The 26,999-nt window shown below is 31.0% G+C and overlaps 1 protein-coding gene across 2 annotated transcripts; it reads left to right on the forward strand.

Moving 5' to 3' along the window:
• On the forward strand, nucleotides 1–26,570 carry LOC148604828 (glutamate receptor-like). 2 transcript variants are annotated; one of them, XM_088548055.1, is made up of 17 exons: nucleotides 1–218; nucleotides 2,247–2,393; nucleotides 11,914–12,159; nucleotides 13,448–13,644; nucleotides 13,975–14,028; nucleotides 14,457–14,570; nucleotides 14,949–15,110; nucleotides 15,538–15,645; nucleotides 16,953–17,072; nucleotides 17,961–18,179; nucleotides 18,499–18,845; nucleotides 19,181–19,379; nucleotides 19,648–19,892; nucleotides 21,573–21,684; nucleotides 22,348–22,485; nucleotides 24,082–24,195; nucleotides 25,022–26,570. In XM_088548055.1, exons 1-17 carry the CDS (start codon nucleotides 125–127, stop codon nucleotides 25,094–25,096), a joined length of 2,691 nt encoding a protein of 896 aa, XP_088404181.1. In that variant the 5' UTR covers nucleotides 1–124; the 3' UTR covers nucleotides 25,097–26,570. The 2 variants fall into 2 exon arrangements, with proteins under 2 accessions (XP_088404181.1, XP_088404182.1); XM_088548056.1 differs by having other exon boundaries at nucleotides 24,101–24,195.
• Nucleotides 26,571–26,999: the final 429 nt, after the last annotated feature.

The following is a 26,999-nucleotide window of genomic DNA, read 5'->3' on the forward strand; positions in this document are numbered from 1 at the left end:
GCCCTCAGTAATAGATAGCTAGTGCTGACATGCGCATACAAATTACGTCGTTTTATGAGTAAAATGAAGAATATTTTGGATAAAACGTGTATTTACAAATAATGGAAGATTTAAAAGCATCAAAATGACAAAGAACATGATGAAATCACTTTTGTTAATTATTTACTACTATTTAACAACGTCAAATGTGTATGGGATAACCAAGAAAATCAGAATTGGTGAGTATAACGATTACTTCATAATTCGGCAAACTACGTTCATGAACAAAATTTTAATACTTTTTATGGGCAACTGAATTTGTTGTTTGCCTTGCATTTACTTAAGTCTGCCATTTTTTAGCAATCGATGGTAAAAAGAATAAGTTAATCTTCTCGACAATATTTTCTCTCTATTACATTTGTCATGTCTGGTGTTTTCTTGAGAAATAGAGTATTGATCGTGTAGATCGTCTAACGACTGATTCCCCAGGGGGTTATAACTTTATAGGAATGACCAGTTTCTCATTTTGATAATTTAATTGTATTCCAGAATGATGTGCATTCTCTTTATATGATTTACATTTTGGACATCACTGTTAAATTCCCTTAAGAGTATTGATGATAAATCTCATATTAGATTTTTCTTGTTACGGAAATAATTTCTAGTTATATCTAAGACAATTACATTTTGAAATGATGCGTATTCGAAACGAAGCTAATTTAAAAGGTTTTGATTTGAAGTCTTCCAAGAAACATCACTGATATTGTCATTTTTTGCTTGGCAAGAATCATATTTTAAACATCGTAGAAATAAAACAAAGCTGGCTCACTATGGATACGCTGAAATGTAGAGATTTAGATATAACTAGAAATTCATTCACTCGTATTTCAATTTGAGTTTGATCAATTTGATTTTATTGCAATCAAAACTCATATGTCATTGACAATGAATATATGATACGAAATAAACGAAACAATAAACGAGAAAACAAGATGTGGCACCATATAAAACTCAAAGGCAACTGAAGGTAAATAAAAAATATATACAAAAGTCACCAACATGATCGTCGCTAAATGATGATATTCAATAACCTACATGGGTCATAGAAGAAAATTTGATAAAAACACATTTGCTACTTTTGAGAATATTGCTCATGACAATGGATGATATAATATTTCTTATAATTAAATCTAATTATAATTAAATTAAACCTACGCAACAGATGAATGAATGTTTGTTTGTTTTTCCGTTGGATGTTCCTGGGTATCAGTAATGTAAAGAGAAACATCAGGTTACAAGTGCCTAGAACATTAAGTTTACTTGTACAAACATCCATGCACAATGAGCGAAAAACAAATACATAGGTCCAGCATAGGTCTATACGAGTACACGAGTAAAACACAACAAACATCAACAAAACACAAACTGATATGAAAGACACAAAATAAAATAATAAAATAATAAAATAACAATAGCAGGTGAGCTTAACAGCAACGTAGTTTTGTGTAAAAATAGCTTTCTTGAGAAGTTCCCATGTGATAGTCATCAACCAAAATGGATTCCTTCCGATATTCAGCAGATATAACTTCCATGGCTAGAAAATAAGTGACACTTATCGGGGGCAATAAACAAAAATAGATTAACGATAATTAAATTACAGAAAATATATACTCGTTTTCAATACATACTCTAACATTTTTTACTTCATCATTCATGGGACAGCCTTGTCGTAAAAAGTTCGTGAAAAGAGTGATGCTTTTAAGGATCTTTCTCCGCTGTTCCATTGGTTCTTCTAGCATTTATTCTGCCTTTCGGAAATATAGCTTTGTATTATATAATTCGAAGCATGGCTATAATTAAAAATTTAGAATAAATGCAATGCAAAGCCGTCAGTCGCATCAAATTAATGTGCATTTGATGACGTCAAAGAATATGTATATTATTCGGAATTATAAATCAGACCCCCAAACCAAAAAAAAAAAAAAAAAAAAAAAAGAAAATGATATGGCCGAAATTGTCTGTTGAGTAAAAATGAGATTTCAAGTATGTTGATACTTGTGGTGCTCACTTAAAAGCAATGCATACTTCAAATATATAAAAAATAATTAATTATATTTAAAAAATTAAAAAAACAGATAAAAACAAAAACAAAAAGGAGAAAAATTGCATTTACGAAGAAATGGATGAAAAAGTCCACGTAAGAGAAATGCTTCTGGCACATACTTTAAAACTTGTACTTATTAGATCATATATACATTCTGTTTTAGGTGCTATATTTGACCAGAAATCTAGACATTTAGTAGATACCTTCAACAGAGAAGTTTCTAGACTTGACAGACCAGGCCAGTCAATTGAATTTGAACAGACAAGCAAGATCGTAGACTGTCAGGATAATTTTCTTGTTAGCAATGCAAGTAAGCAAAGGTTATATTCACAAAGATTATTTCTGATATATGAAAAAGTTGTCATCTTTAAAATTATTTCTTTTAAATCTAGGTATTTTATGATTGTACCCATAACATTTTGTCCTTTTTTCGAGGGAATATAATTATGTGTACATTTCTAGATACACATGTTCGATATTTATCGAACATTAACAGAGATGTAAGGTTTCAGAATTAACTTAAAGAGATAGACCTAGGGTAAAGAACACAACTCTTGCAAATAACTGGAAGGTTTGTATTCAACATTTCACATCAATGTAAGCTTCAAAGTAATTTGGATTGGTCTCATTATCTTTCAAGTGAAATCTTGATTGGCTTTGGTGAGATTGAAAACGATACAAACATATCACTGATTTCATGAGTTATGTCCCTTATCCTAGGTCTACCTACCAAGTTGATGCAAAATCAAAATCATATATGAGAATTCTATTCTATATAAAAATACCAGTTTTATATATTGTAAATATTGATATGCTGCTATGTGCTACAAGAAGTAACTATGTAGGAAGATCTAAATCCAAAAACTAGTTGTATAAAAAGTATTCAAATCCACAACTATCAAAAAGTGTAGCTAAATACATCAGCAAGATGTTCTACCATTTTCGATACAAAGACTGAAGCCTCAATGCTTTAGGCGCGCTGTGAAATCTGTGATGTGAACGTATCTTATGTTTAAAAAAAGTGGTAGTGCGCTCCAAAACTTTCTTTTAAATAAAAGCATGGGAAATTATATTTGTAGTTTATAAAAGAGGAAACCCTCGCATACTATCAAATACCTTTGATAGATAAACAATTACTAATTTTAATGTTAATAAAGCATTTCAAACATAAAGGACTCTAGCAACGACATTTGTATATGAACAATTTTAACTTGTATACAAACCATGTACAATCACGTTTTTAAATTACCAAGGGGGAAAGATTTAGTGCCGACATAAAATTGCTCGTATATGATTTTCAAAAACATAATTATTGGACTTAATAAACTTGTTTTATTAGTCTGGCGTGAAGAACTATAATGATGCCAAAGTGCTTATTTTAAGTCATGCAACTAGTAAATTAAGTGTATTTGTTTAAAATCGGTACACATGACAAACACGACAAAGTCGAATTATATCAGAAAACGTAATGGTCACAGCGTGATGTATGAAAGCAGAAAAATAGAGTATGATGCTTGTCATAAACATTTCAAATAGGAATTCTCATTGGCAAGTATATGTATTTTTTACAAACATAAACTTACCTGGCAGGTGACGTCCTATAAATACGCAGTCCGCTATTGAAATATTCCAAAACTATATAACGTTCTCATTAAGAATGAAAACTGATGCGGATTTATTCAGAAAATAAATCAAGAAATTCTTTTTATATTTTTTTACTAAGTAAAGCTTGCATAAATGACTGAAAAATAACTTCAGACAGTTCATAGACATCTTAACCTTTCAAAAAGCTTTAAATGTTCCAAAGTTTGTGTAGTTGTAATATATAATAGGGTCACAATTATTAACAATCTTTGAAGAGATTGAAATAAGACTTATAAACCAATTAATTTACTATAACAACCGTTAAAACAAAGCAAACAAAAAGTTTGCTGTTGGTTCATATATCATCTAAAAAGATGTTCAATGCATTTTCATAGATATGATAAATAAAAAATAATATGTGTTTTGAGTTTTGAGTACGGTTGTAACATTTTTTAAGCTGTGCACTCCGAATTCCTTATGATAAAGTGCAAACACTAAAAGATTGTTTAACAGATATTAATTTATTTAGATTAATACCTTTTCCTTATAGAAATACCCATTACCCATGGAATAAGAAGATAATTACAAATAAACATTTAAATTTTATATTTAAAAAATATTGAACATAATTTTGCTAATGTTTAATTTAAATAATAATAACTTTGATTTGAAATAGTCACTTTTAAACCGACTTCCAATATTTCCCACTCGCCTCTTTATGAAATCCCTATTCTCAACCCACGTATTGTGAATCTGCAGCAGCAAGGTAACTCTTTGAAACATCTATACACCAGATCGACATTTAAAATATAAATATTGTTGGTATTTTACATTTCGAAAAAAAAAAGGGTTGATGCCGCTGCTGGTGAAGCTAAAGTCACCCAGTGTATTTCCAATTCCATCTGACTAGAAGTGAGACTTGTCTGATATTATTCATAACACAAGCTGTTTCCCGAAACTTGCAGTGTAACGATATACAAAAGCCCCAAAAGGGCCTTGGCTTCATTTCTTGTGTTTTCTTTCACTGTAAAATTTCACGGTGTTGGATTCGGATTTCTTTTCGATATATGTGTTTTTTTTAATTCATTTCGGACTGAACATTTTAAATATGCTTTGTCTAGATGTTGGTCGTTCTTTTTAATAATAATGCAAAAGAAATCTCTTAAAACTCCGGCAAAACAAAGAAACTTTGTCACAATCAATAAATTCAGTTTAATTATTTTTTTGTTCACATATTTGGCGTTGGGAGAGATCGATAGATTCCCTGATATAAGTGTTTATTTAGGTGCTAAGAAAGTTAGTGACACAATTTAATGTAATGATTTTACAAACATTCATATTAGCGTACGTTAGTGGCTTTTCAAATCAATTAACCAGGTAATAACAAAGTGTAAAATGTTAAAGTATAGTAAACACCATGTAAGATATTGTCCAGGCAGATCAATTGATATTGGTAACACATAACAATTTCACCCTACAATATTTTTGTTTGTAAGTATAAACTTATTTTGCGATTTAAGATAGAATATTGAGGTTGGGTGTCGTAAGTTGATAAATTTGAAAATATGTTCCTAGCCAAACCGTCTACATAATGAACAGATCAATAAATCATATCTTTTTCTTTTGAAGTTCGTAGTGCTTTCTATGTAGTTGGTTCCATTCTTCCATTTCAGTTAACTAAAAATCAACCTTTTTAAAAGAAATCATAGGTTGGTGATCCCTAATGGATGAGAAATGTTTGATATCAAAATTTGGTCTTCTATGGACACACTTTTTAAGGAGGCAGACCTATGGTAGGGAACACAATTCTTACAAATCCATCGAACGTTTATATTCAGCATTTTACATCAATCTCAAGTATATATCAAAGTAACTTGTATTGATTTCATTCTGTTTCAAATGAAAGCTTGAAAGACTTTGGTGAAATTGAATGTAATGTAATGCAAACATATCACTGATTTCAAGAGTTATGTCTCCTACCCTAGGTCTACCTCCATATAGTTATAATATGATGTTATGCTCGACGTCAGTTCAAGCCCATTTTTTATTTAATCATAATTTTCTTCAGTCGTTTGTTTATTTAGGCAGACTTGTCTTTCGTTTTTTGTTATAAAAACCAAACAACAGTACTTACGATTGATATGCACAGTCAGAAATAATTTTATAATTCCTTAACAGAATTTTCATTGCAATTCCGACATTTTTGTTGCTAAGTGCCGATTGATGACATAAAATGCTGATAATTGCATTTTTAAATTTCTGTATTGACAGAAATGTAATATCTCTCGAATTTGGAAATAAACAATTATTTAGTAGGAAGGATAACCTTCGGAAGAACTTTTGACACAAGATAAGGCGGTAAATCTTTGTTTTCGTCAAATACCAACAACCGAAAATCGTCGTGGTTACCAAATTCCGACCGATTTGACGATGTAAACATATTGATCTTCCAATTTGAACAAATCGCATTTTGCGGAGAAACTGTATTGTGATATGAATGAGCAAGTTTTTTTTAACACATTTTAAATATCGATAGGTGTAAATAGTTCGAAATCGACCTAGAACAAATTGTATTCATAAAGTGGTACATGTATAACAAGACTGTATTATATTTTCCACTTGTATACTGGGCATATCGCGATTTATGTTATGCATAAATCGAGCCAAGGTTCTTTATACAAGATACGATATTCCGATATAAGTTACATTCCTTATAATTTAATAGTTTGGCAAAGACCTTGATAAATTCTAAGTAAGTTATTCAAATAAAGTTCACGATCTTGTTAATTGATCAGGTGATGGGTAAATTTATATATATAAATGCTATAGCGCAAAAGATAGTCTGGTGAAATGAATGGTACAATCAATCAATCAATAATTCATTGTTGGGTCCCGGTCTAAATCTGGTATAACACTATGCAATAAAGTAATACGCTGTACCGCTATAATTTTAGTTGAACTTTTCTTAATTGTTTTTCTCCTTCATTTCATTTTTATGTATAAAGACACCCTCGTTCTGATTCATAATTATAATCATTGGTTATACGTGTCTTTAATAAAGAAACCATCATTCATTTCCTCATTCAGCATCAGAAAATCATTTTTTAATCTTGAACATTGTGGTTTTTATACTGAAGGAGAATATCGCTTATCCAATATATTCAATGTAAACTTAACCATCATTTGGTAATGTTGAACATATTTGGACGTTTATTTAATTTTTCGTAATGTATCCTTATCGTTTTAACGATCCATCACCCCATAAGAGTTTTTGTTATCAAATTGAAGAAAAAAATATACATAGCCATATATGGTATTATGGAAAATAAACGTTTGAATATTTCACCTTTAACGTAATAAAATGGAAGTGGTAATGTTTCTTCATTACAATTTTATGAAATTGTTCATAATTAGGATATATATATATAAATATAAATATGTTTTAACTATATTAAAAAAAAATAATGAAATGATTGGATCCATGGGTTTTTTGGTGTGTTGAATAAATTCAAATATGTATGCTATTTATATACCTAAATTTTCAACTTATGATTTGAAACAGTTAAAATATCTGTTAACTGAATTTGAAAAAAAAAATCAAGTTGATAGTCAGTTACTATTTCATATTGTTATAATGTTCCCAAACGACGTTGGGGGACATATTATTTTATTTTCTTTCCACCCCCGATCTTAACCACAGGTGTTCAAGGTGTTTTATATATTCACGAATAGCTATTGTGTAAGTATTGCAAAATTCAGTATGCTCTACTTTTCGAAAAAAAAAAAAAAAAAATAGACCACTATATGTAACAGTATAATGCCATACTTGGTTAAAAAATAGGATACCACCAGGTCTGTCGATTGGGTAGATTATAATTTAAAACATTGTGGACTCTCTAAGGTGGCAACCGGCCACAAAAAAACAAAAAAAAACAAAACAAAACAAACACATAATAAAAAAAGTAATAATAATAATAATAATCAAAATCAAAGAAGATGCACCTGTGACCATAAGGTATATACATGAAACATCCTGTTACATGTACGCTGCACATAACACTTACATATAGTTTCGAAAGTGATTTTATTTTCCATACAGAACTTAGGTATGGCAAAATACATGTTTGACATCCCGCCTTTTATGACAATGGATTTTATGAATCTATCAAACCACCGATTAAACACATCATTTAATTGATGGTTTAAGAAAGTAGAATGATCACTTTTAATATAAAATATAACCAAGCATTAATGCATATTCAAGTAGCATATTGAATGGATGCCGGTATAAGAAAAGGGAAGAATACCAATATGAAAAACGAGGGGAAGACTATGGATTTTATCAGCTAGTTTAGCCGTATAAATGAGAACGCGTGATGGTCATACCATAACGAAAAAACACATGTCAAATTAACAGATATTAAAGCAGAGGGAATATATTAATATACTATGAGAATTTGAGACTAAGCAGGATGAAAGAGTAATTAAGGGGACCAAGATTCTAGCGGAAATCAAAAGAATATAGACCAAAGATAAGCAGACACAACCAACAGAAAACATGCAATAACCAGCATAACACCTACAATGAAAACAAATGTGAATGAGCAATCCTGATACTACTAAGAACTGGTAGCTTGGACCAGGTGCACCGGCAGGGTATTCGTTCTATACCTTTCTTGAAAGACTCGCCGAAATCTACATATTGAAGAAAAACATAGAAGTACCCATTTGTGCTTGTTTCAACTCTGTGTTTTTGACCCTGGCTGTTGATTTTACTAGTATAAACGTTTATCTAAAAAGTAATCTCAATTTCATTTTGTCGAAGTGAATAGAGTTGACAGTTCCATTATGTAACGTTTCTTAATTCAGAATTATAAGCTATTTGCGTTCGGTTTAGAATTAAATTACTTCAATTACTTTTTAGCATTATATTGTGCAATCGCATTGCCGTACGTAAATCATATAAATGGGCCGTAAAAACGAATAAAAAGAGGCCAATTACACAACAAATTTTCCAATACTAAGCATAAAACTTGTATCATTATTTCACTAATTGGACAAGTCGATACTCTGATAAATATTTCAGAGAAACCCGTGAATTTGAAGACGTAGATCTCATGATTTGTGTGTTGCGTGTCGAATCAATTTTGTACAATTCTACCACTTTTCATTTTAGTAACTATGGTAACGAATTATTTAATTCCCGACGCAAAAGATTTATTTTGTTTCTTTTAGATAATGGATCAGCAAGAATGTAAGAAATAGAAGTCATTTATCGAACATTATTTTCCGAAAACTATTTCCTGACTATAATATCGACCTCGCAGACGTACATCATGGATATAAAGTTAACTTTTGACAAGTATAGAATTATTGCATAGAGGAATAATAATATGGAGATGTTAAGCCTGACGTTTTCATTAAACCACTCACTTCACTATATTATTCTAGTATTCAGTAAATAATTAACAATGTAAATGTATAAATAATATGTTATTCTTATATTTAATAATTGAATTGCCGGAAAAAAGGTTATAAACATTGGATTCGCATTAAAAAATTAAGATCAGATACTAATTTTATATTCTTATAAAATTACAATCTGTAGTCAATATTCCATATTAATATACTTAACTGCTCTTATTATAAAGAAAAAAAATATATGAACCAGATTGATTTTGTTTGGCTTCAAACATTTAGAGAACAACGAAATATGTTTTGTTAGTTTGCATATTTGCCTAAAAGACCTTCCTTTCATTTTCTTTTTTCCGAGATGATCATTTATTTTTGCTATTTGTAATGTATTAGTTTGGTTATTTTATATTCATTGTTGTGTGTGCCTGTTTTCCATGTCTACTCATTGTCCCTGTATTACATTCGATTGATTTCTGCTAGAATCATGGTTCTCTTAATTACTCTTTCTTCCTTGTGTTTGGAATATACAAACTTTTTCTAAAGACTGGATCTGTTTTTAAATAGTTTATTAAATCAAAACGTTAAAAAAACTGTTTTATAGTTGAACCAAAACATAGAACTTATAACCGGAAACGTCTATTCGGAAACAGCCAACCGGAAAACAGGTTTTGATTATATTCAAATTTCATGTACAATTCTTTTTCTACTTTGAGCGATGCGCGCTACAGTTTTTTTTCCAGCGTCCTTTTTAAGATAACAAATACATACACAATTTTGAAGGTTAAGAATATGTATTTTATTTCAAAACAGTTTGACTTTTTCAAATATGGCGAACTATTTGAAAATAATTAATGTAATACTTTCAATAAGTTCTGTGCTGCAAACAAATAAAACATTGCATTAGAAATGCCAGTTTTCTTTAATGCTCATCTGTATTGATGGATTACTAAAAAAAGCAAAAAAACAACAACAAAAAAAAAAAAAAACAAAACAAAACAAACAAACAAAACAAAACAAAACAAAACAAACAAATACAATTCCAAAACAAAAATCCCCCCAAAAAGTTTTATCGACATATAAACTATAAAAAGTAGACTTGTTCAGTTTAACTTCTCACACTATTAACTGTTACTAAAAAGAAAAGGTGATTAATGTTTGACTCGTACATGAGAAAAACTAATCTTGCAGAATAATATTGAACGATCCATATCTTTTTCAATATGGAACTGTCAATGTAAGCATGACTTCATGCAAATATAATATTTATACAAATTATCTTTAGCATCAGTTGTTTCTTCAGATTGAAAGCTTAGTGTATTTGGCTTAGTGGGAATGTTATCCAAGAAAAAAGGAAATGATTAAATTCAAGTTTCTCCAGGGAGAAGCGTATCCGTAGGATCGATCTAAATTTCCACCATGCTTTTCGACAATAAAAAGAGTTATTTCAATGGAATTTGATTACGAAGAAACTGACGTTCAGCTTAACCCTGGCGAGATCGTTTCAATCGATTCGGGACATCCTGGTGTTTGCCAGTCTATTAGAGTAACACTGAAACAACAGGACATTAACTTATCAATTATATCAGCTTTGCACAGAGACTCCGATTTATTCACCATATCTAAGCTTTTATCCAAACTATACCGACAAACTTGTAGAAGCAATTAGAGTGAACGTTTTTAGAGTTAACGTTGGGAAAATGATATCTCCCATGACGGAGCGTATAAATAGTTATTGCAGTTGTTTGAGGTGATATAAGTTTTACCCAAAATGTTTAGAAATTTCTTTTGTAAATATATTCTAATCCCTTTATGGTAGAATCCCAGCAATTAATGAGTATTTAACTACAATATTTTTTTCTTAATAAAGATGAATTTGGTTTCATAAAGGGACAATTTGATTTTATTCCTCAAGAGAAAAAGTTGCAATTCAATTTTGCAATACACAGCATTAAGCAAATAAATTGATTACATATCTTCAAATTACAATGATAGCATGAAAACATAAGGAATGAAAATATTTTATAATATTCATAAATTGTACAATTAGTTGAAGTAAAATACCATTTACTGCATAAAATGAACAAGTCTTTAAGAGAAAGAGAAAACAATGCTGATACTATATCTGTAGTGCACACAAGTACTGACATCATATCCATACAAAATCTATGACCATAAATTGTTGAGGAGACATAACATCAAACCGTTTTATAATCGTGTGCTCCAACACAAATAAATATATAATAGCAAAACATTACAAAACGACGGGTGGTACGTCTAAGATGTAATAAACAAGTGGTACGTTTAAATTGTGATTAACGGGTGGTTCATCAAAGGTTATATGAAAAAGGTAAAGCCCTATAAAATCGACAAAAACTTCTTCTCAAGGTAAACGTTAATAAAGGTGGCTGGACGTTATTTACATTGTTATGATTAAAAAAATCTGAATGAAATAATATTAATAAATTGATGTAACGTATGTATAATATTGTTTACAAAGGCATGTGTTAAAATTTTAACGAATGTATGTAATGTAATTATACATTTTTTTTGTATAAGAAAAGGTTATTCACCTCAATATTACAAAACGGATTCATCTCGAGAATCAAAAAATGGTTTTCAGTAATAAGATTTGAAAGTACATGTAGTGGGACAACGCTTGACCTATTTTATTCGTCAATCTTAAGTTAACTATGCTTTTATAGGATCCTGGATAGGTTACATGTATCTTAATTATTCCTTCAATTTTGACTATAAATTATCGCTCTTGTTCTTCGTGGAGTTTCCTGTACAATTGAGCTAGGAATTTTTATTATACTTATCTATCGTTTCAGTATGTGAACTCTTAGAAAACGATGTTTATGGAATACTTGGAGCGTTCCAATCATGTGCCTTATCGACCATACAGTCGTATACAGATACCTTTAAAATTCCATTTATATCGCTAAGCATGCCACAAGAGGCGTCGTCGGCGGAACCATATCAGTTGTACATCAGACCAGCTTATATTGAAGGTCTACTGGATGTCCTATACAGAAAAGGATGGACCAAAGTCTATTATATATATGAAACAGATGAAGGTATTTCTTGTCTTTGACTTTTCAAATTTCTTACGTCAAGTGAATAAACTACGAACTTTTTTTCCAAGAGCGATTGAAAAGAATTTTAAATACTGACTCTTTTTATCATGTTATTGGTACCGATGAAGATTCAGTTTCCAGAAAATGTTATTACAAAGAAAAACTTTATAACTCGATAGAAGTTAATTTCTAAGATAGTAATTTTACACAGGCTAAGGAAATAATGTTTTACGTATAATATGTTTGAAATAAAAATCTAGTCTATAATTGAACAGGGTAAATGTACTCTTGCAACAAGGCTTGTTTTCCATTAACCGGTACAAACCAACTTTCAATAATTCTACTTCCGGTTTGTCCGGTTCGTCGACTGAGGCGAAACACTGGGTATGATACAATAATGGAACGCGTATATGTGGTTCAAGTGGAACGAACCGTATAAAGGAAAGCATTACGTGTACTTCCATTGCAGATAAGAAACTTTTTCTCAATAATACTGGGCACAATGCAACTACAAATAAATTAAAAAAAAACAATATTGAAAAGAAAAATTATCAACGGAAACAAAGACCCTCTAGAAAAATTAACAAAAAACAAGATAAATTTATAGTATTTCATTTGTATATCAATTGTATGTTAAGGAGGTAGACCTAGGGTAAGGGACACAATTCTTACAAATCATGGTAACGTTTGTATTCACAACTTTACATCAATCTTATATAAGCATCGAAGTAACTCGGACTGATTTCATTCTGTTTCAAAGGAAACCTTAAAAGTCTTTGGTGAAATTGTATATGATACAACCATATCACTGATTGAAGGAGTTATTTCCCTTACCCTAGGTCTACTTCCTTAAGGTTCGAGAACACAATTGATGTCGTTGTGCATTTCAACAAAACCATTTTGACACATAAAAAAAATTCAAACTCATCGAACTCAATAAAACTTCACCAATATGGAAACATGTATACAAGCAGATTTGATCATTGCCCTACATTTCTACAGTAAATACTAAGCAATAAAGTTTAGGACAGCAGAGGAAAAGCAATCAGGAGGAAACCCAATAAAAATAAACTATATTCGTATATATAAAGGGAATTATTTGTGATCTCGTACATTAAGTGCGTGAAATTGATAGATGATAACAAAAAAAAAAAAACAAAAACAAAAAAAAAAAAAAAAAAAACAAAACCTGCAATAAATCAACCACTTACAAACGTATTTTAAGTATAATAACATATCTGAATTAATATGAGGAACTAATGGCCATAAAACACACTTTTTGTATCAGGTCTGGTTAGATTGCAGCAGTTATTTCAGAAGATCAATGCAAGGGAGATAAATCTAGACATTGTTGTAAAAAAAATCAATACTGTCGCACATGGTCACCAAGAGCTAAGAAAAGAATACAACACAGAGATAAAGGAGGATTTACGTATATTTCTGGATCTGTCTATAGAACATTCTCAGGAGCTGATAACCGCTATTGTATGTTCAGAATATTTTTTTTTTTTCTAAATTTCACAATCGTTCAAAGGTAATATATTTAACAAGATTCATTAACAAATAAAAAAAAGAAATGAGTTAAGAAAACGATACTCAAAACGTAAATGTACTCGCACAATACGTTCTTGTATGCCTGCAAGGATTTTTAAATTTTCGTTGGTGCTTATTGTACGAAAAGTTGTATTACAAAAGGGGAAATCCGAAAAAAAAAATAATGAATAGTAAATGTGGCATACATTTAATATAAAACGAAATTTTGTATTGGTTTGCCGATTGCATTCAGCCTTGACTAGTAATGTTTTTTTTTCTCAGAAAAATGATAGAGATATTAGCAACTACAGGTTTCACTTTCTATTGGTTGACTTGGTAAGAAACGTATTATATAAAAATAACTGTGGCAATAAAGACAAATATTCAAATTTATTAAATATATTTTCCCCATATTTCGAAACTTTTGTGCAACTTGCAGAGGATTTCTGTCATACTATATTGTGGCCATCGTGCTATGCTATAGCTTGCTTTTAAGATGGACTCAGCAGAAAAAATAATAGAAATAAAAAAAAAAAAATAATAATAAAAAAAAAAACAAAACAAAACAAAACACAAGCAAACAAACTGACGTTTTACCTCATACAAACTCATTGTTAGTGGTTTTATTTAATTTAAAGTTTATTGGTTATGTTGAGCATTTCTTTTCTTCTTCAAATTTTGCATCACCTTAAGCTCATTTGAGTAGCAATACGACTGAAACTAGACTGTTAGACGCTTAACGTTTACAAATATGCCTGTTTTAGGGAATAAAAGATATGAACTCGACAGTACTTTCAGCAGGAATGAATATCTCTGGATTCAGCTTAAAAAAGGAACATGAACTTAAAACATATTCTTCTTCTAACCAATATCGAACTGTAAGTACATAATTGCAAACTATTAATGCAAATGCAATTTCTAAAAAAACAAAACAACAAAAACTAAGCAAAAAAAAAATTGCTTTCTAAATCAAACAATGAAACCTTTTTTTCAAATTTGGCAGATTTTTCTAGACAGATTAGGGCACTATAGTTTCTATAAAACTACGAAACTGTACAGTCCGGTTTTTCACATGTACCATAAGATTCAAACCATTTATTGACGAAGACTTGTTTAGCAATATAACGCGCGATAATTTGAAAAATACAGTACACATACTTTTTTTTCACAAATAGTCAAATATGATAAAGTGTTAAAAAAAACCAATTCATTTTTACAAGATATAAGAAATCAAACAATATATCTTCAAATTGCAGTTTGGGGATATTCTGGTACGTGATGCAGTTCTAGTCTTCCATCGAGCCCTTAAAAAGAAAGGCTCTTGGTCAAAGGAGACAGATACCCCTCGTAAATGTCGTGACAATGAGGGACTTATCAAATATAGACCGGGAAAAGCAGTGCTTGGTGAATTAAAGGGGGTAATTAGTTAATACTGTTTAAAATACTATGCCTGGTCTGGTTTAATACATAATCTTTTTCAATTCTTATTCATTCATTAAACTTAATGAATATTTTCATGTCTATAAATTATAAGAGATAAACAATTTGTGTTTAAATTTAGATATTCGTTATGGATGCCGCCTTAATAGAACTCTTTGTGACAGGGAGTTGCTTTGTGAAAATCGGATATGTGGTATGATTGCCAATGAAAGCAAAGCAACAAAAAATCAACTTCTACAGGTCACCACACGGTCTTCAATGGTTGGCAAAACCCACAAAACCCACAAAATAAAGCAAGAAGTAAAAAGCCAAAAATTAAATAAAGGGGAAAATTTTGTTTTTTTTTATATTCAAAATTCAAGCAAACACTTGCTATTATATATCGATTATCCTGTGATATTTTAGGGTGAGTACAGTGGAATGAGTGGCTTAATAAAGTTTGATGGTAATGGATGGCGAAAAGATTTTGAGCTACCCTTCCATGAAACTCGTATGAATATGGGAATTGCTAAGGTAAGTTAGCAATGTGTTAATTTCATACATAGCTGGTTACCATAATTCAATTCAGCCAAACTTTATTTCATTGAGTTAAATTTAACTTTACTTTACTAGCAAAAGAACCGTGACATTTCCAATTATGACTGCGGTTCTGTGTGAAATTCTGAATTTTGTAAAGAATCAAGTTTTTGTTTTTCCTTTGTCTTTTTTAATCGTGAATCGTGAATAAGACTCGTGGATCGTTATGGTGTATCCATCAGCACCATGAGAACTGATTTATTCAACGGGTCATAATTTTCCTTCCCTCGTTTGTCTAGACCGGACTTGACATTTTATGAGCAACTTGGTGGGTGTTTCTAGAAAACCAGAGGACGCTTACCCTACCGGTGCACCTGGTCTATGCTCCCAGTTTTTAGTGGAGTCCAAGTTGCTCATTTACTTTTGTTACTTTATATGTATGATTTTAGTTACTTTGTGTTCTTTGTTGTGTATGTCTGTTTTCCATGTCTGGTCTTTGTCCCTGGATTACATTCTTTTGATTACCGCTATGACCTTGGTTCCCTTGATTACTCTTTCTTTAATAGCTATTATAGCAAACTGACATTAATTATGTTTAATGGAAACGCAATATTAGAAAAATCCTCTCAGATGATGATAGGAATTAACACAAATAAAAAATAACACACGATATTAGAAATCAGAGGTAAAGAACAACAATTGGTGTAATATATAAAGAAACAAATACACAAAATGTTGTAGTAAAAAGTGGTTGCATTATATTACGCTACCATTACTTGTTTGAAGTATGATGTCAACTACGCTAAAGAGATGCATATGTCATTTAAGCTTAGGTTTGCTCATTTACTTTTGTATTTTTGTAGGCATTATTTTGGTTAATGTTTTTGTTGTACGGGTCTGTTTTCCCTGTTTGGTCCTTGTCCTGTTTCACTAGAATCTTGTTTCCTTGATTACTCTTTTACTTCATAAATGATTGAACAACAAAGTAGGACAAAATACAAGCATGTGTAAACGGTAAAAAAATCCACTATGATGCATCTTTCCATATCAGAAAAAAATCAGATAATCTTTTAAAATTCACGTAATTAGTAAAAGGAAAAAGGACTGCATTGTATGTTTAAGGCCGGGATAAGACATTTACCAGACTTGACCATCTAAAGGTTGTTTTGTCTATTAAACCATTATTACAAATCTACTAACGCAAACGTAGTGAAACTTCTTCATTCATTTTATCAAGATTTTCCCTATAAATTTGTATTGTTTATTTGTATAAAAGAACATTTATTTATTTTGAATTCTTTCAGATTGGAAACTACTACCCAAATAAACCTCCAGGTGACAGACTTTCATTGCATGAACCAGAAATTGAGCCATCGTTGAATAAAACCAAACAGCAAACTGTTAGAAGAATCGTGACTGTTGCGGTGACAATTAAAACATTTAAATAAATTGTTTCCTTATGAGGCTTTGCAAGGGTTTTAGAATATAACTTTATACAAGGAAGTTCGGTTAATTCAATAAATATTAAATCACGATGTTAATTTCAAGACTATTTTTTGTAATCATCAAGAAACTTTGTAAAACAAATTATTACTTACGGTCAAATTAAAACTAAAACAAAAGTATCATTCCTTTCAGTGCCTCATGTCCAACTATGATAGGTCTCACTTTGACGTAAATGTCAATGGAAAAAGTAAAATATTTAAATGGATCAAAGAATATGTAGCGTAATATGTTATAGTTGTCATATTCATGAATAAATGAAAACAGAGAATGTTTTAGAGTTTTCTATGCCACATTTGAGACCTATTTCAAGTTGGACACTTCATGTTTGTATTATAATATAGAATTTGGCTAATACAAGTCAAAGATATCATTTGTTTTGGTAAAATATTTTGGATTTATATTTCCTAAATTTTGAAGAAAACAACAATTGCACTGCATATTCGAATTTTTAACAATAAATTCATTCCTATATATTTCCCTAAGAAAAGTCACGCAAAACGAACTAGAAATAGTAAACTGTAAATATATTATTTTTTACAGTTGGTAAATTTAGCTGTATTTTGCAGTTGCTGTCTAATTAACATATTCTAGAGACTTACTTTTTTGCGGTTTAAAAAAATGATTAGCGTTAAACAATTGTTACGAATGAATTTGCTGGTACTATTATTCTCGCTTTTCTCTCCATCTAGCTAAAACTAGTATACCGCAAAACTTAATAGGCTTACAGTTACTCATACAAAGTCATTTGAATTCAGACATTTTAGAGAATAATACATTTCATATCGCATTTACAAAATAATTTTCAGGAAGCCCCGTACGTCATGTTCAACGAACCAGACAAAACTAAACGAAAATCAATACGGTGTGGAGTTGAAAACTTTCACGGATATATAATTGATTTAATTGATAAAGTAACACGGTACTTGAAAATCAACTATACTCTCTGTCTTGCAAAAGACGGTATATATGGAAAGAAACAAGAAAATGGAACATGGACAGGAGTCATAGGAGAATTAACAAGAGGGGTACGTTCTTAATATAAAATATGTATAGTTAAAACTTAAAAAGAAATAGAGGGTTCATTCTACATATAATGATATAAAGGTTAATAAAAACGCATTAAATTAAATCTTTAGATTGTTTTGATATCAAGATTTTTTAGCTATAGCATGTGCATTTAGTCGGTATAAGGATACAATATAATGTCATGGTTTACAATGATTGCATACATACATACATACATACATATGAATGTGATATATGAGTGGGTGAAATGAGAATATTTCAAGAACTAATTTAAACGCTTAAACTTTTACGTTAATCGTGACTTTTATCATCAATTAGACTGCAGATATAGCATTCTCTGCCATGACCATATCATCAGAAAGAGAACGTGTTGTAGACTTTACCAAACCATTCATGAGTCTGGGAATCAGTATTATGATAAAGAAGCCAACTAATAAAAAAGCTAGCACCTTTTCCTTTATGGACCCTTTGTCCTACGAGATATGGATGTGTATCTTGTTTGCCTATGTGGGCGTCAGTGTTGTTTTGTTCCTTGTCAGCCGGTTCAGTCCAACTGAGTGGCATGTTGAGAGTGATAGAACAATAAAAAACGATTTCACAATATCAAACAGTCTGTGGTATTCCTTGGGAGCTTTCATGCAACAAGGCTGTGATATAAGCCCGAAGTAAGTACTTTTCAATACAAATAATTGCAGTGGAGTGCATGTAGACAAAAATACATTGTAAGTAATATTTTGAGATTCAAAGCTTTTGTATCGAAATAACTTTTTTTTATATGTATAGTTATGTCGTTTTAACTATTTTTTACCATGGATTAATCGATGAATTTAAACATGTATCTTACTATAATTCCCCAATCACGAGTAAGTTCCCTTAAAAAAAAAACGGAAAAAAGTAAAAAACATGTTAAACTACGTTTTAGAAAATACACGTTTTGGATTAATAAGAAAAACAATTTAAAACATTTAATTTACTATCAGTTGAAAAATGTTTTTTGTAGATCAGTTTCAGGAAGGATTGTTGGTAGCGTTTGGTGGTTCTTTACTCTCATCATTATATCATCCTATACAGCCAACCTAGCTGCTTTTCTTACTGTTGAGAGAATGAACACACCAATAGAGTCGGCCGAGGATCTTGCAAAACAAACCAAAATTCAGTATGGTGTATACGAATATGGAACGACAGCAGATTTCTTCAGGGTAAATCATTTTACTATGATATTGGTTAATGAAAATATTAGAAGTTTTAGTTCAACAACATGAATTCATACCAATAGAAAAAAATCAAATGTTTTTGTTTAATGAAGATGTAATTCACATCTCTTCAGACATGTTCGTGATGATACTGGAAAGCCATACAAATAGTTGCATTATCTAAATATTATTGTTTGGACTTGTTTAATTCTTTGTACTTTAACTACATGTGTTAGAGTGTAAAAGTTTCAACCGAATTCAATGTCAATTTCAGCTATCAAAAGTAGCCGTTTATGAGAGAATGTGGGCGTACATGACATCAGCTAAGGATGTTTTCGTTAAATCCACTGATGCCGGGGTAGGTAGGGTTCGATCTTCCAACGGCAAATATGCTTACCTGATAGAATCGTCAACAAACGAGTTTATTAACAGCAGGAAACCTTGTGATACAATGAAAGTTGGCAGTAACCTTGACTCCAAAGGTTATGGAATAGCTACACCAATTGGTTCAGATTTAAGGTAAGCTGATTATAGATTCATTATAAGGAAGTTCTTATATGTGCTAAGTTCAAGAATCCTTCCTATCAGTTCTCTGCAACAATGTAAAAATTATTAGCATGTAGTATAATGATTCAAAACATATTTTATACATGGGTATGAATTTAAGTGTGCACTTAACCATCTGACAATGAGTACTCAAAGATGATGTTACTAACACAGTATCGAGGTGAAATTAAGATAATTATTTTGTTAAACCGGTCATAAACTTTATTTAGAAAGTAAATTCAATTAACAAATATTATATTTCCAACTGTGCATGCACATTACAATACATTAATATGGACGTCACACGTCCTATATATGTGTAGAATATAATTATTAATGGTTAAAAATATTCTGACAGTAGTGACGGTTGTCAACACGAAAATAGACAAATGCACAAGTGCAGAGGCCCTGTAATGTCTTTTAATAGTCGTTTGATACGATTTCACATTTAGTTGCTTATTTAAGGCAGCGTTAATCATTGTATCATCAATATGGCTTCTGTATACTTTTGGCTAGAAAAAAAAAAACGTCAATATCCGGTTTGTACCTTTAGTCACAGCAGTTTCATGTGCATATACATTGTGAATGCGTATTGTGGACCGAACTATTATCGAAAATTATTCGCTAGATTCGATGAATAAATACAAATTGAAGATATAAATGGCCAAGACAGTATACGGCATGGCGCCCAGATGTTTTTACGAAAATGACGGAATCAGCGTTACTCATGATTCTTGGGTACTTGAAAGGTGCAAACGATAATGAAACTAAACGAAACTAAAAGAATCGGTAACAAATTATTTGGAACGAAACAAGTCGAAACAAAATGATTGAAAATGAATTAGAATCGAAAAAAGTCGAAGGAAATCGAAACAGAATTAAACGAAATGAACAAGAATAGATAAATCTTTAAAGATGTTTCGTACTTCATAGTTAAAGCGACCCAAAGACATTTTGAACCATTACAATTCGGACCGTGTATAAGGACAATTGACGTACCCGAGGAAGAGGAGTTAATTAAAATTTCTAATATGACGTCTTCATACCGTCAAACAGTATATGTCGGTACAACCCCACCTTTAGCACATGCGCACTGTCTCCTTTCTTTCGCTGTCGCTTCGAGACACGAATTTAATAGCGTTCACGTGATGATTTAAATACTGAGAGGTTATCTAATCGAAATCAATTATATAAATACAGACACTTGCGATGACATAAATATTCAAACTTAATCTAGCGTCAATACGGGAGAGCTTAAACGGAACAGCCGTAATTTTTGTTACGCCTAGGGAAATTTTTGTCACAAGAATTACCGTATTTGTCATATTAGAAAGGAAACAATTCCTTTCAGGGGTAGATTTGTACTCATTTTTACATGGGTTTGGCATTTAAATTCTCATTTAACACCTCGCTGTCGCTCGGTGTTAAGTAATCGAATAAAGATGAAGTACCCGTGTTAACATGAGTACAAATCTACCCCCTCCACCAATTATTTCTTTAATATTATTGGTTGTAAAGAAATGTATTTAGTTTTCTCAGAAGAGAGGCTAATAGTTTGAAAGCACACATAGAGCACCGTCCATCGTAGGCAGAGCCCAAAATCAAATTAGATTGCCCATAAACGTTACGGTTTCCTATGTATATTGTTTTAAGGGACCAGCTAACCCTAGCTGTTCTGCACTTAAGAGAAAAGGGAGACTTACAGTCATTAAAAAAGAAATGGTGGGATAAACGTTCAGAATGTGGAGAGCAAAACGCAGCACTGGTAACGTTTGCATTTTGTTTTTTTTTATTTTACATTAAACAATATATATCTATATATATATATATAAACGTTTCCAAAGTATTCATAACATATGGTTTATACGTTTTTAAATTAACTCATAATTATAATTATTGTTCAATACATGAATATATACACAAAATATATTGTGTTTGTAGTTTGTGTTCATAAAAGAATATACGAATTTATTTTCCGACTCTCCTTTTAAAATTATAATATTTTTTTTTCGAAATCATGAGTTTTCTGAAGAAACACCTTTGTTTCGTGTAAAGTTTGTTTTCGGTCATATTTCCGTTTTCCATAATCTAACATGCAATGTTTGTGCAGATTACAAAGTTTTAAATTGAAACATATTTTAAAATAAAGCATTTAGCGCAAGGAATAGTAGATGTTATAAATATTTTGAGAGCCTTCTCATGCCGACTTTAGTCTCACAAAATGATTTCGAATACGTATCAGATTAGATTCAAACGAATAAAAAAGCTTTGATATATGATTTCAATGATTATTTTAGTACTTCACACACACGTGTACTCTTAGACGAAAGACATATATACATGTAAATAAAGATTAATTAGTTAAACACTATTGATATGTTGTCTATAAGAATACAAAGAAAAAAGAAAATAATTTCATTTGTAACAGGATGGCAGTGAAGCAGAGTTGAAATTGCACAACGTAGCTGGTATATTCTACATTTTGATAGGTGGACTTAGCCTATCTGTTATCATAGCTGGTCTAGAGTTTCTATACAGGTCAATTGTTGATTCTAAAAAGACAAAGGTAAAGATTATTCAACTGGAAAAAAAGATTAAACTCGTATTATTATAGTTTTATAACTATGGAGTTCTACAAAAAAATGAAAACACCTGAATTATAACAATTATATTAAAATAACACGAAAATAAACCCAGTTCTACATGTCCAATACAAGGAAATGGCACAAATATCGCATACTAAATTACGATCATAATTAGATAAATATGAATGTAATCCGTCGGGTAAATGTTTAATGTCATAATAACATCGTATACAAAAATCGGATGATTTAAAAATTTCCTATCGATAAATATGATGATTTAATGAAACCCCTGCATTTAGACTTTAAATAACACAGTTTCAAAAAGTAAGAGTATTTACACAGCATAGTGTTCTTAAAACAGAAAACATAATTCTTTCACCAACTAAGTAGACGAAAACTTTGCGTATCAAGGGAATCAAAATTCTAGCGAAACTCAAAAGAATCTAATCCAGAGGCAACGACCAGACATGGAAAACAGACAAACACAAAAAGAACATAAAGTAACTAAAAGAATAAATACAAAGTAACCAAAGTAAATGAGCAACTCGGACTCCAGTAAACACTGTGAGCATGGACCAGGTGCACTGGTAGGGTAAGCATCCTCTGCTCTTCTAGAAACACCCGCATTTGTTGTTCATAAAAATCAAGACCGGTCTAGACGAAAGAGGAAAGGAAAACTATGACACGTTGAACAAATCAGTTATCATGGTGCAGATGGATACACCGTAACGATCCACGAGCTCATCATGAGGAGCATTAAACCATAATGTAGGGATGATTTCAATCTTGTAGCAACATAACCCTGTTCCAGAAGCCTAATTGTAAGAAGTCTAGCGTAATACAAAAATTCTGCTTAGTAACGGCAAGCTCTGGAATAACGTGTGAGTTAAAGGTGCTGAAGGGATGTTGCAACAGATAAAAGGAAAGTTGACAATTCTGAATGAAATCATCATATTTGTTGTAAATTTTGGTCAACTATATTTTGGTTTAACATCGATATCTAAGTGTAGGTCAAGATATTAGGCTGACTTCACAGTGTGTGTTGTATCCTTTATCTCAAGTTATTTTGGGTAAATGCGATGTACTAAATCCCCGATACTAGGATTGTTTAATATGATAATACGTCATCAGTATGGCGGAAACTGAGATAAAAAGATATAGCTAAATGATGCTCTTTCTTTCGGATCAGATAAACTATAAAGTCAGCCTCATAAGCGTGAAGGAATAGGTCATCAAGTAAAGGAGCACAATTTGTTTCGATTGGAATGCCGACCGTTTGTTGGAAAAATCCGTCCACCAAACTGCACAAATATGTTGTCAATCAAACATTACAGCATTTTGAGTAATCTCTACCAAGAACTATATTTGTATCTAGGTGTACCATCTTTTTAAAAACTTTATGACATTGAAAGATTACATTTAAATGCAATACATTCTCTTTCATAAATGTTATTGACTCACTGAAATAAGCAATTATTATCCAAAACATTCTGAACTAGTTAATGAAATACTCAATAAAAAATAAGTATTTTACGTTTTCATATAACTTGAAAGTATATGATTGTGATTAAATACAGCAAACATTTGGAACTATAGTTAGAAACAAAGCTCGCCTTTCTTTCCGTGGGTCAATGGACTCTGGAAATCCAGAATCTACAACTCCTCTGAAGAAGTCCGGATCATCAGGAACGGTAAGTTTAAAGTAAAAGACAAGATGCTTATTAAACAAAGATATATGTATATAAATAATAACGGTAGTCCTGAGAAAAAATCAATTTAGGTCAGTAATCACATTATACAGTTTATAGATTTGCGCTTGAAATGATTGTCTGATGTTGACAGAATTCTCTGTTATTCTCTGTTATTGTTACTTTGTATGTATGATTTTAGTTACTTTATGTTCTTTGTTGTCTATGTCTGTTTTCCATGTCTGGTCTTTGTCCCTAGATTGCATTCTTTTGATTACCGCTATAACCTTGGTTCCCTTGATTACTCTTTAAAACTTGGAATAATGCACGTTAATTTGATAAATTGTGTTAGTAACGTTAAATTTTTAGTTTCCACAGCAGATATTTGATTGAAAAAAACCCTTTTTGCATCAAGAAAATGTCACTTTGTATAGGAAAAAATAGACACATATACTGTGAAAGGACTTTAATTCGTGGATACCAATTTTTGTGAATTAGGAAAACAAAAATTCGTGGATTTTTGAAATCGTGGTTTTGAGCTTTTTAGTATATACATCAATGGGATTCTCCTTTTTTTGGTTTTTTTTTGGAACCGAATTTCGTGGTTTTGCCTACCACAAAGACCAGAAAAATTTGCAACCAACGAACAATATTACTTTCACAAAGGTAGAAACAAAACACCACAAAATTATTCTATCTTTCGTAAGAACGGATGTTACATTTTGTGTGTGTTAAAATTGCTTAGAAAACACATAACTTTTTAAAAGTGTTACGAAGTCTTGAAAACGTTAGTTTTTGTATATGATGAAATTGATCTCTCATTTTTCAGTACACATACACAGGACCTACACAACTGCCTGGTTTTGACCCATATGTTGATACTAACACCCATACCCAAGTGTGACTTACAATCATCGATGAATATATGCAGGTAGCTTCTGAACAAATTTTCGAGTTGTGAGAGGTATACTCTTGATTAGAGAGTAAAAAAAGAACGTTTTTGAGTGTATTTGTTTTTCTTGATTTTCAACTTACAAATGCTTTTGTTAGTGTTAATAGTTTATTTGTGTCAAGCAAAAAGATATTTATTTCTGTCAGTCGCATATTTTTCTGTATATTTTTAATGAGAAATTGTAACCGGTGTGTTTATAGTAAATGTCAGTATAATGAAAGGTGAATAGAACATTTATGGGAGATTTGGAGTTTCAGACTATGGATTCATATTTGACTCCTGATTATTTGATGTCTGATATGTAAACAGATACTGGTTGCGAGATGTGTCGCAGATTTTTAACCCAATGTACTTTCGAATATGTATAAATTAGACAAGGATTATTTTTGTGAAAGTGTTTGACTGTTTGTACACAATGTACAAGCACATTCTTTCTATGTTCATGCAGTCACTATCTATTATCTATTATCTAGAAAACATATTTTTTACTGAAACAACGTTGAGAGAAAAGTGGCCGTCTAACTGGCTTATACCTAAAAACTTTCAACTGAGTGAACATTGTACACATAATTGTTGATATAATTTTCCTAAATTCGTAAAAAAACTCTTTGCTAAATGCAACTACAGGTGTGTTCCCAATGTTAAAATAGTCCCCAATAAACCAACAAAAGACTTTAAAATGGTAGTTCACACATGTATTGGTGTGACCTTTCGTAGCCATATATATAAGCGTTTTAAATATGTCTTGCACTTCTTCTTAATTAGGTGTTGTTCAAAACCTTCGACCACACTTGCATATTTTAATAATGTACCAATGTTACTGTTTTTTGTGTTTTACATTACAACTCGTTGCTGGTACGACGATGTTCTGTTGTGTGAAATATATTTCATCCCTCAATTAAGTTGAAACATATATTTGATTTAAAATTTGTAATTATGTCATCTTATCCAACTGCTGATTGTTTAATATAAATACATTAATTTAAACTCACATTTTATGCATCATATACACAAACAAAATTATTTCACATGATTTTCACAAGAATTTCACATGATTTTCACCTGAGTTGAGCAAATAAATTAAAATGACAGAGTTCACGTAAAATTCGGGTGAATGAAACCTCACGTGAAATTCCCACGAAATGTTCACACGAAATTCGTGTTTAGTGAATTTCACATGAAAATCATGTTAATTTCATGTGAATTTCACATTCATTTCACGTGAAGCTCTATTAACATGAATTTCACGTGAAAAATATTTGCCTGTGTATCATGTTGAAATTTTACTGTATTTTTAGCATATTGATCCACTTTATCTGTGCGAAAATTTACAATAATTTGTATTTCCTAGTTACACATAACTTACTGTGCATGCCACAGAATGTATTGTTCATATCTAGACCTGTGAATTAAATGTTTATTCGTAGTACAATGTTTTCAATTATCATTTGTATTTTTTGCAAATTCACTGATGTATCACCCAGTTCATGTGCCCTTGATTGTTCGGCTATATAGATGACGTATTATCTTTAAACAATCCTAATTTCTGGGATTTGATACATTGTATCTACCCAAAAGAACTTGTGATACAGGATGATACAGACACTGTGAAGGCAGCCTCTTATCTTGACCTACACTTGGAAATTGATGGTAAAGGAAAACTATTGACCAAACTTGACGACAAACGTGATTACTTTTCATTCAGAATTGTCAAATTTCCTTTCATCTGTAGCAACATCCATTCAGCGCCTGCGTATGGAGTGTTCATATCACAACTCATACATTATGCCAGAGCTTGCGAAAACTACGCAGACTTTTTGTATGGCACTAGAACTCTAACAATTAGGTTTCTGGA

The sequence above is a fragment of the Perna viridis genome, chromosome 10 (assembly GCF_037379345.1).
Source record: "Perna viridis isolate PV_CMFRI_1.1 ecotype Kerala chromosome 10, ASM3737934v1, whole genome shotgun sequence".
NCBI classification, from domain to species: Eukaryota; Metazoa; Mollusca; class Bivalvia; order Mytilida; family Mytilidae; genus Perna; species Perna viridis.

Excerpts from the sequence above, each read along its gene's own strand:
- LOC148604828 (XM_088548055.1), top strand. The coding sequence starts at position 125 with ATGACAAAGAACATGATGAAATCACTTTTGTTAATTATTTACTACTAT. Across the intron at positions 219-2,246 it reads AACCAAGAAAATCAGAATTG|GTGCTATATTTGACCAGAAA; the intron begins GTGAGTATAACG and ends ATTCTGTTTTAG. Across the intron at positions 17,073-17,960 it reads GAAGAATCGTGACTGTTGCG|GAAGCCCCGTACGTCATGTT; the intron begins GTGACAATTAAA and ends AATAATTTTCAG.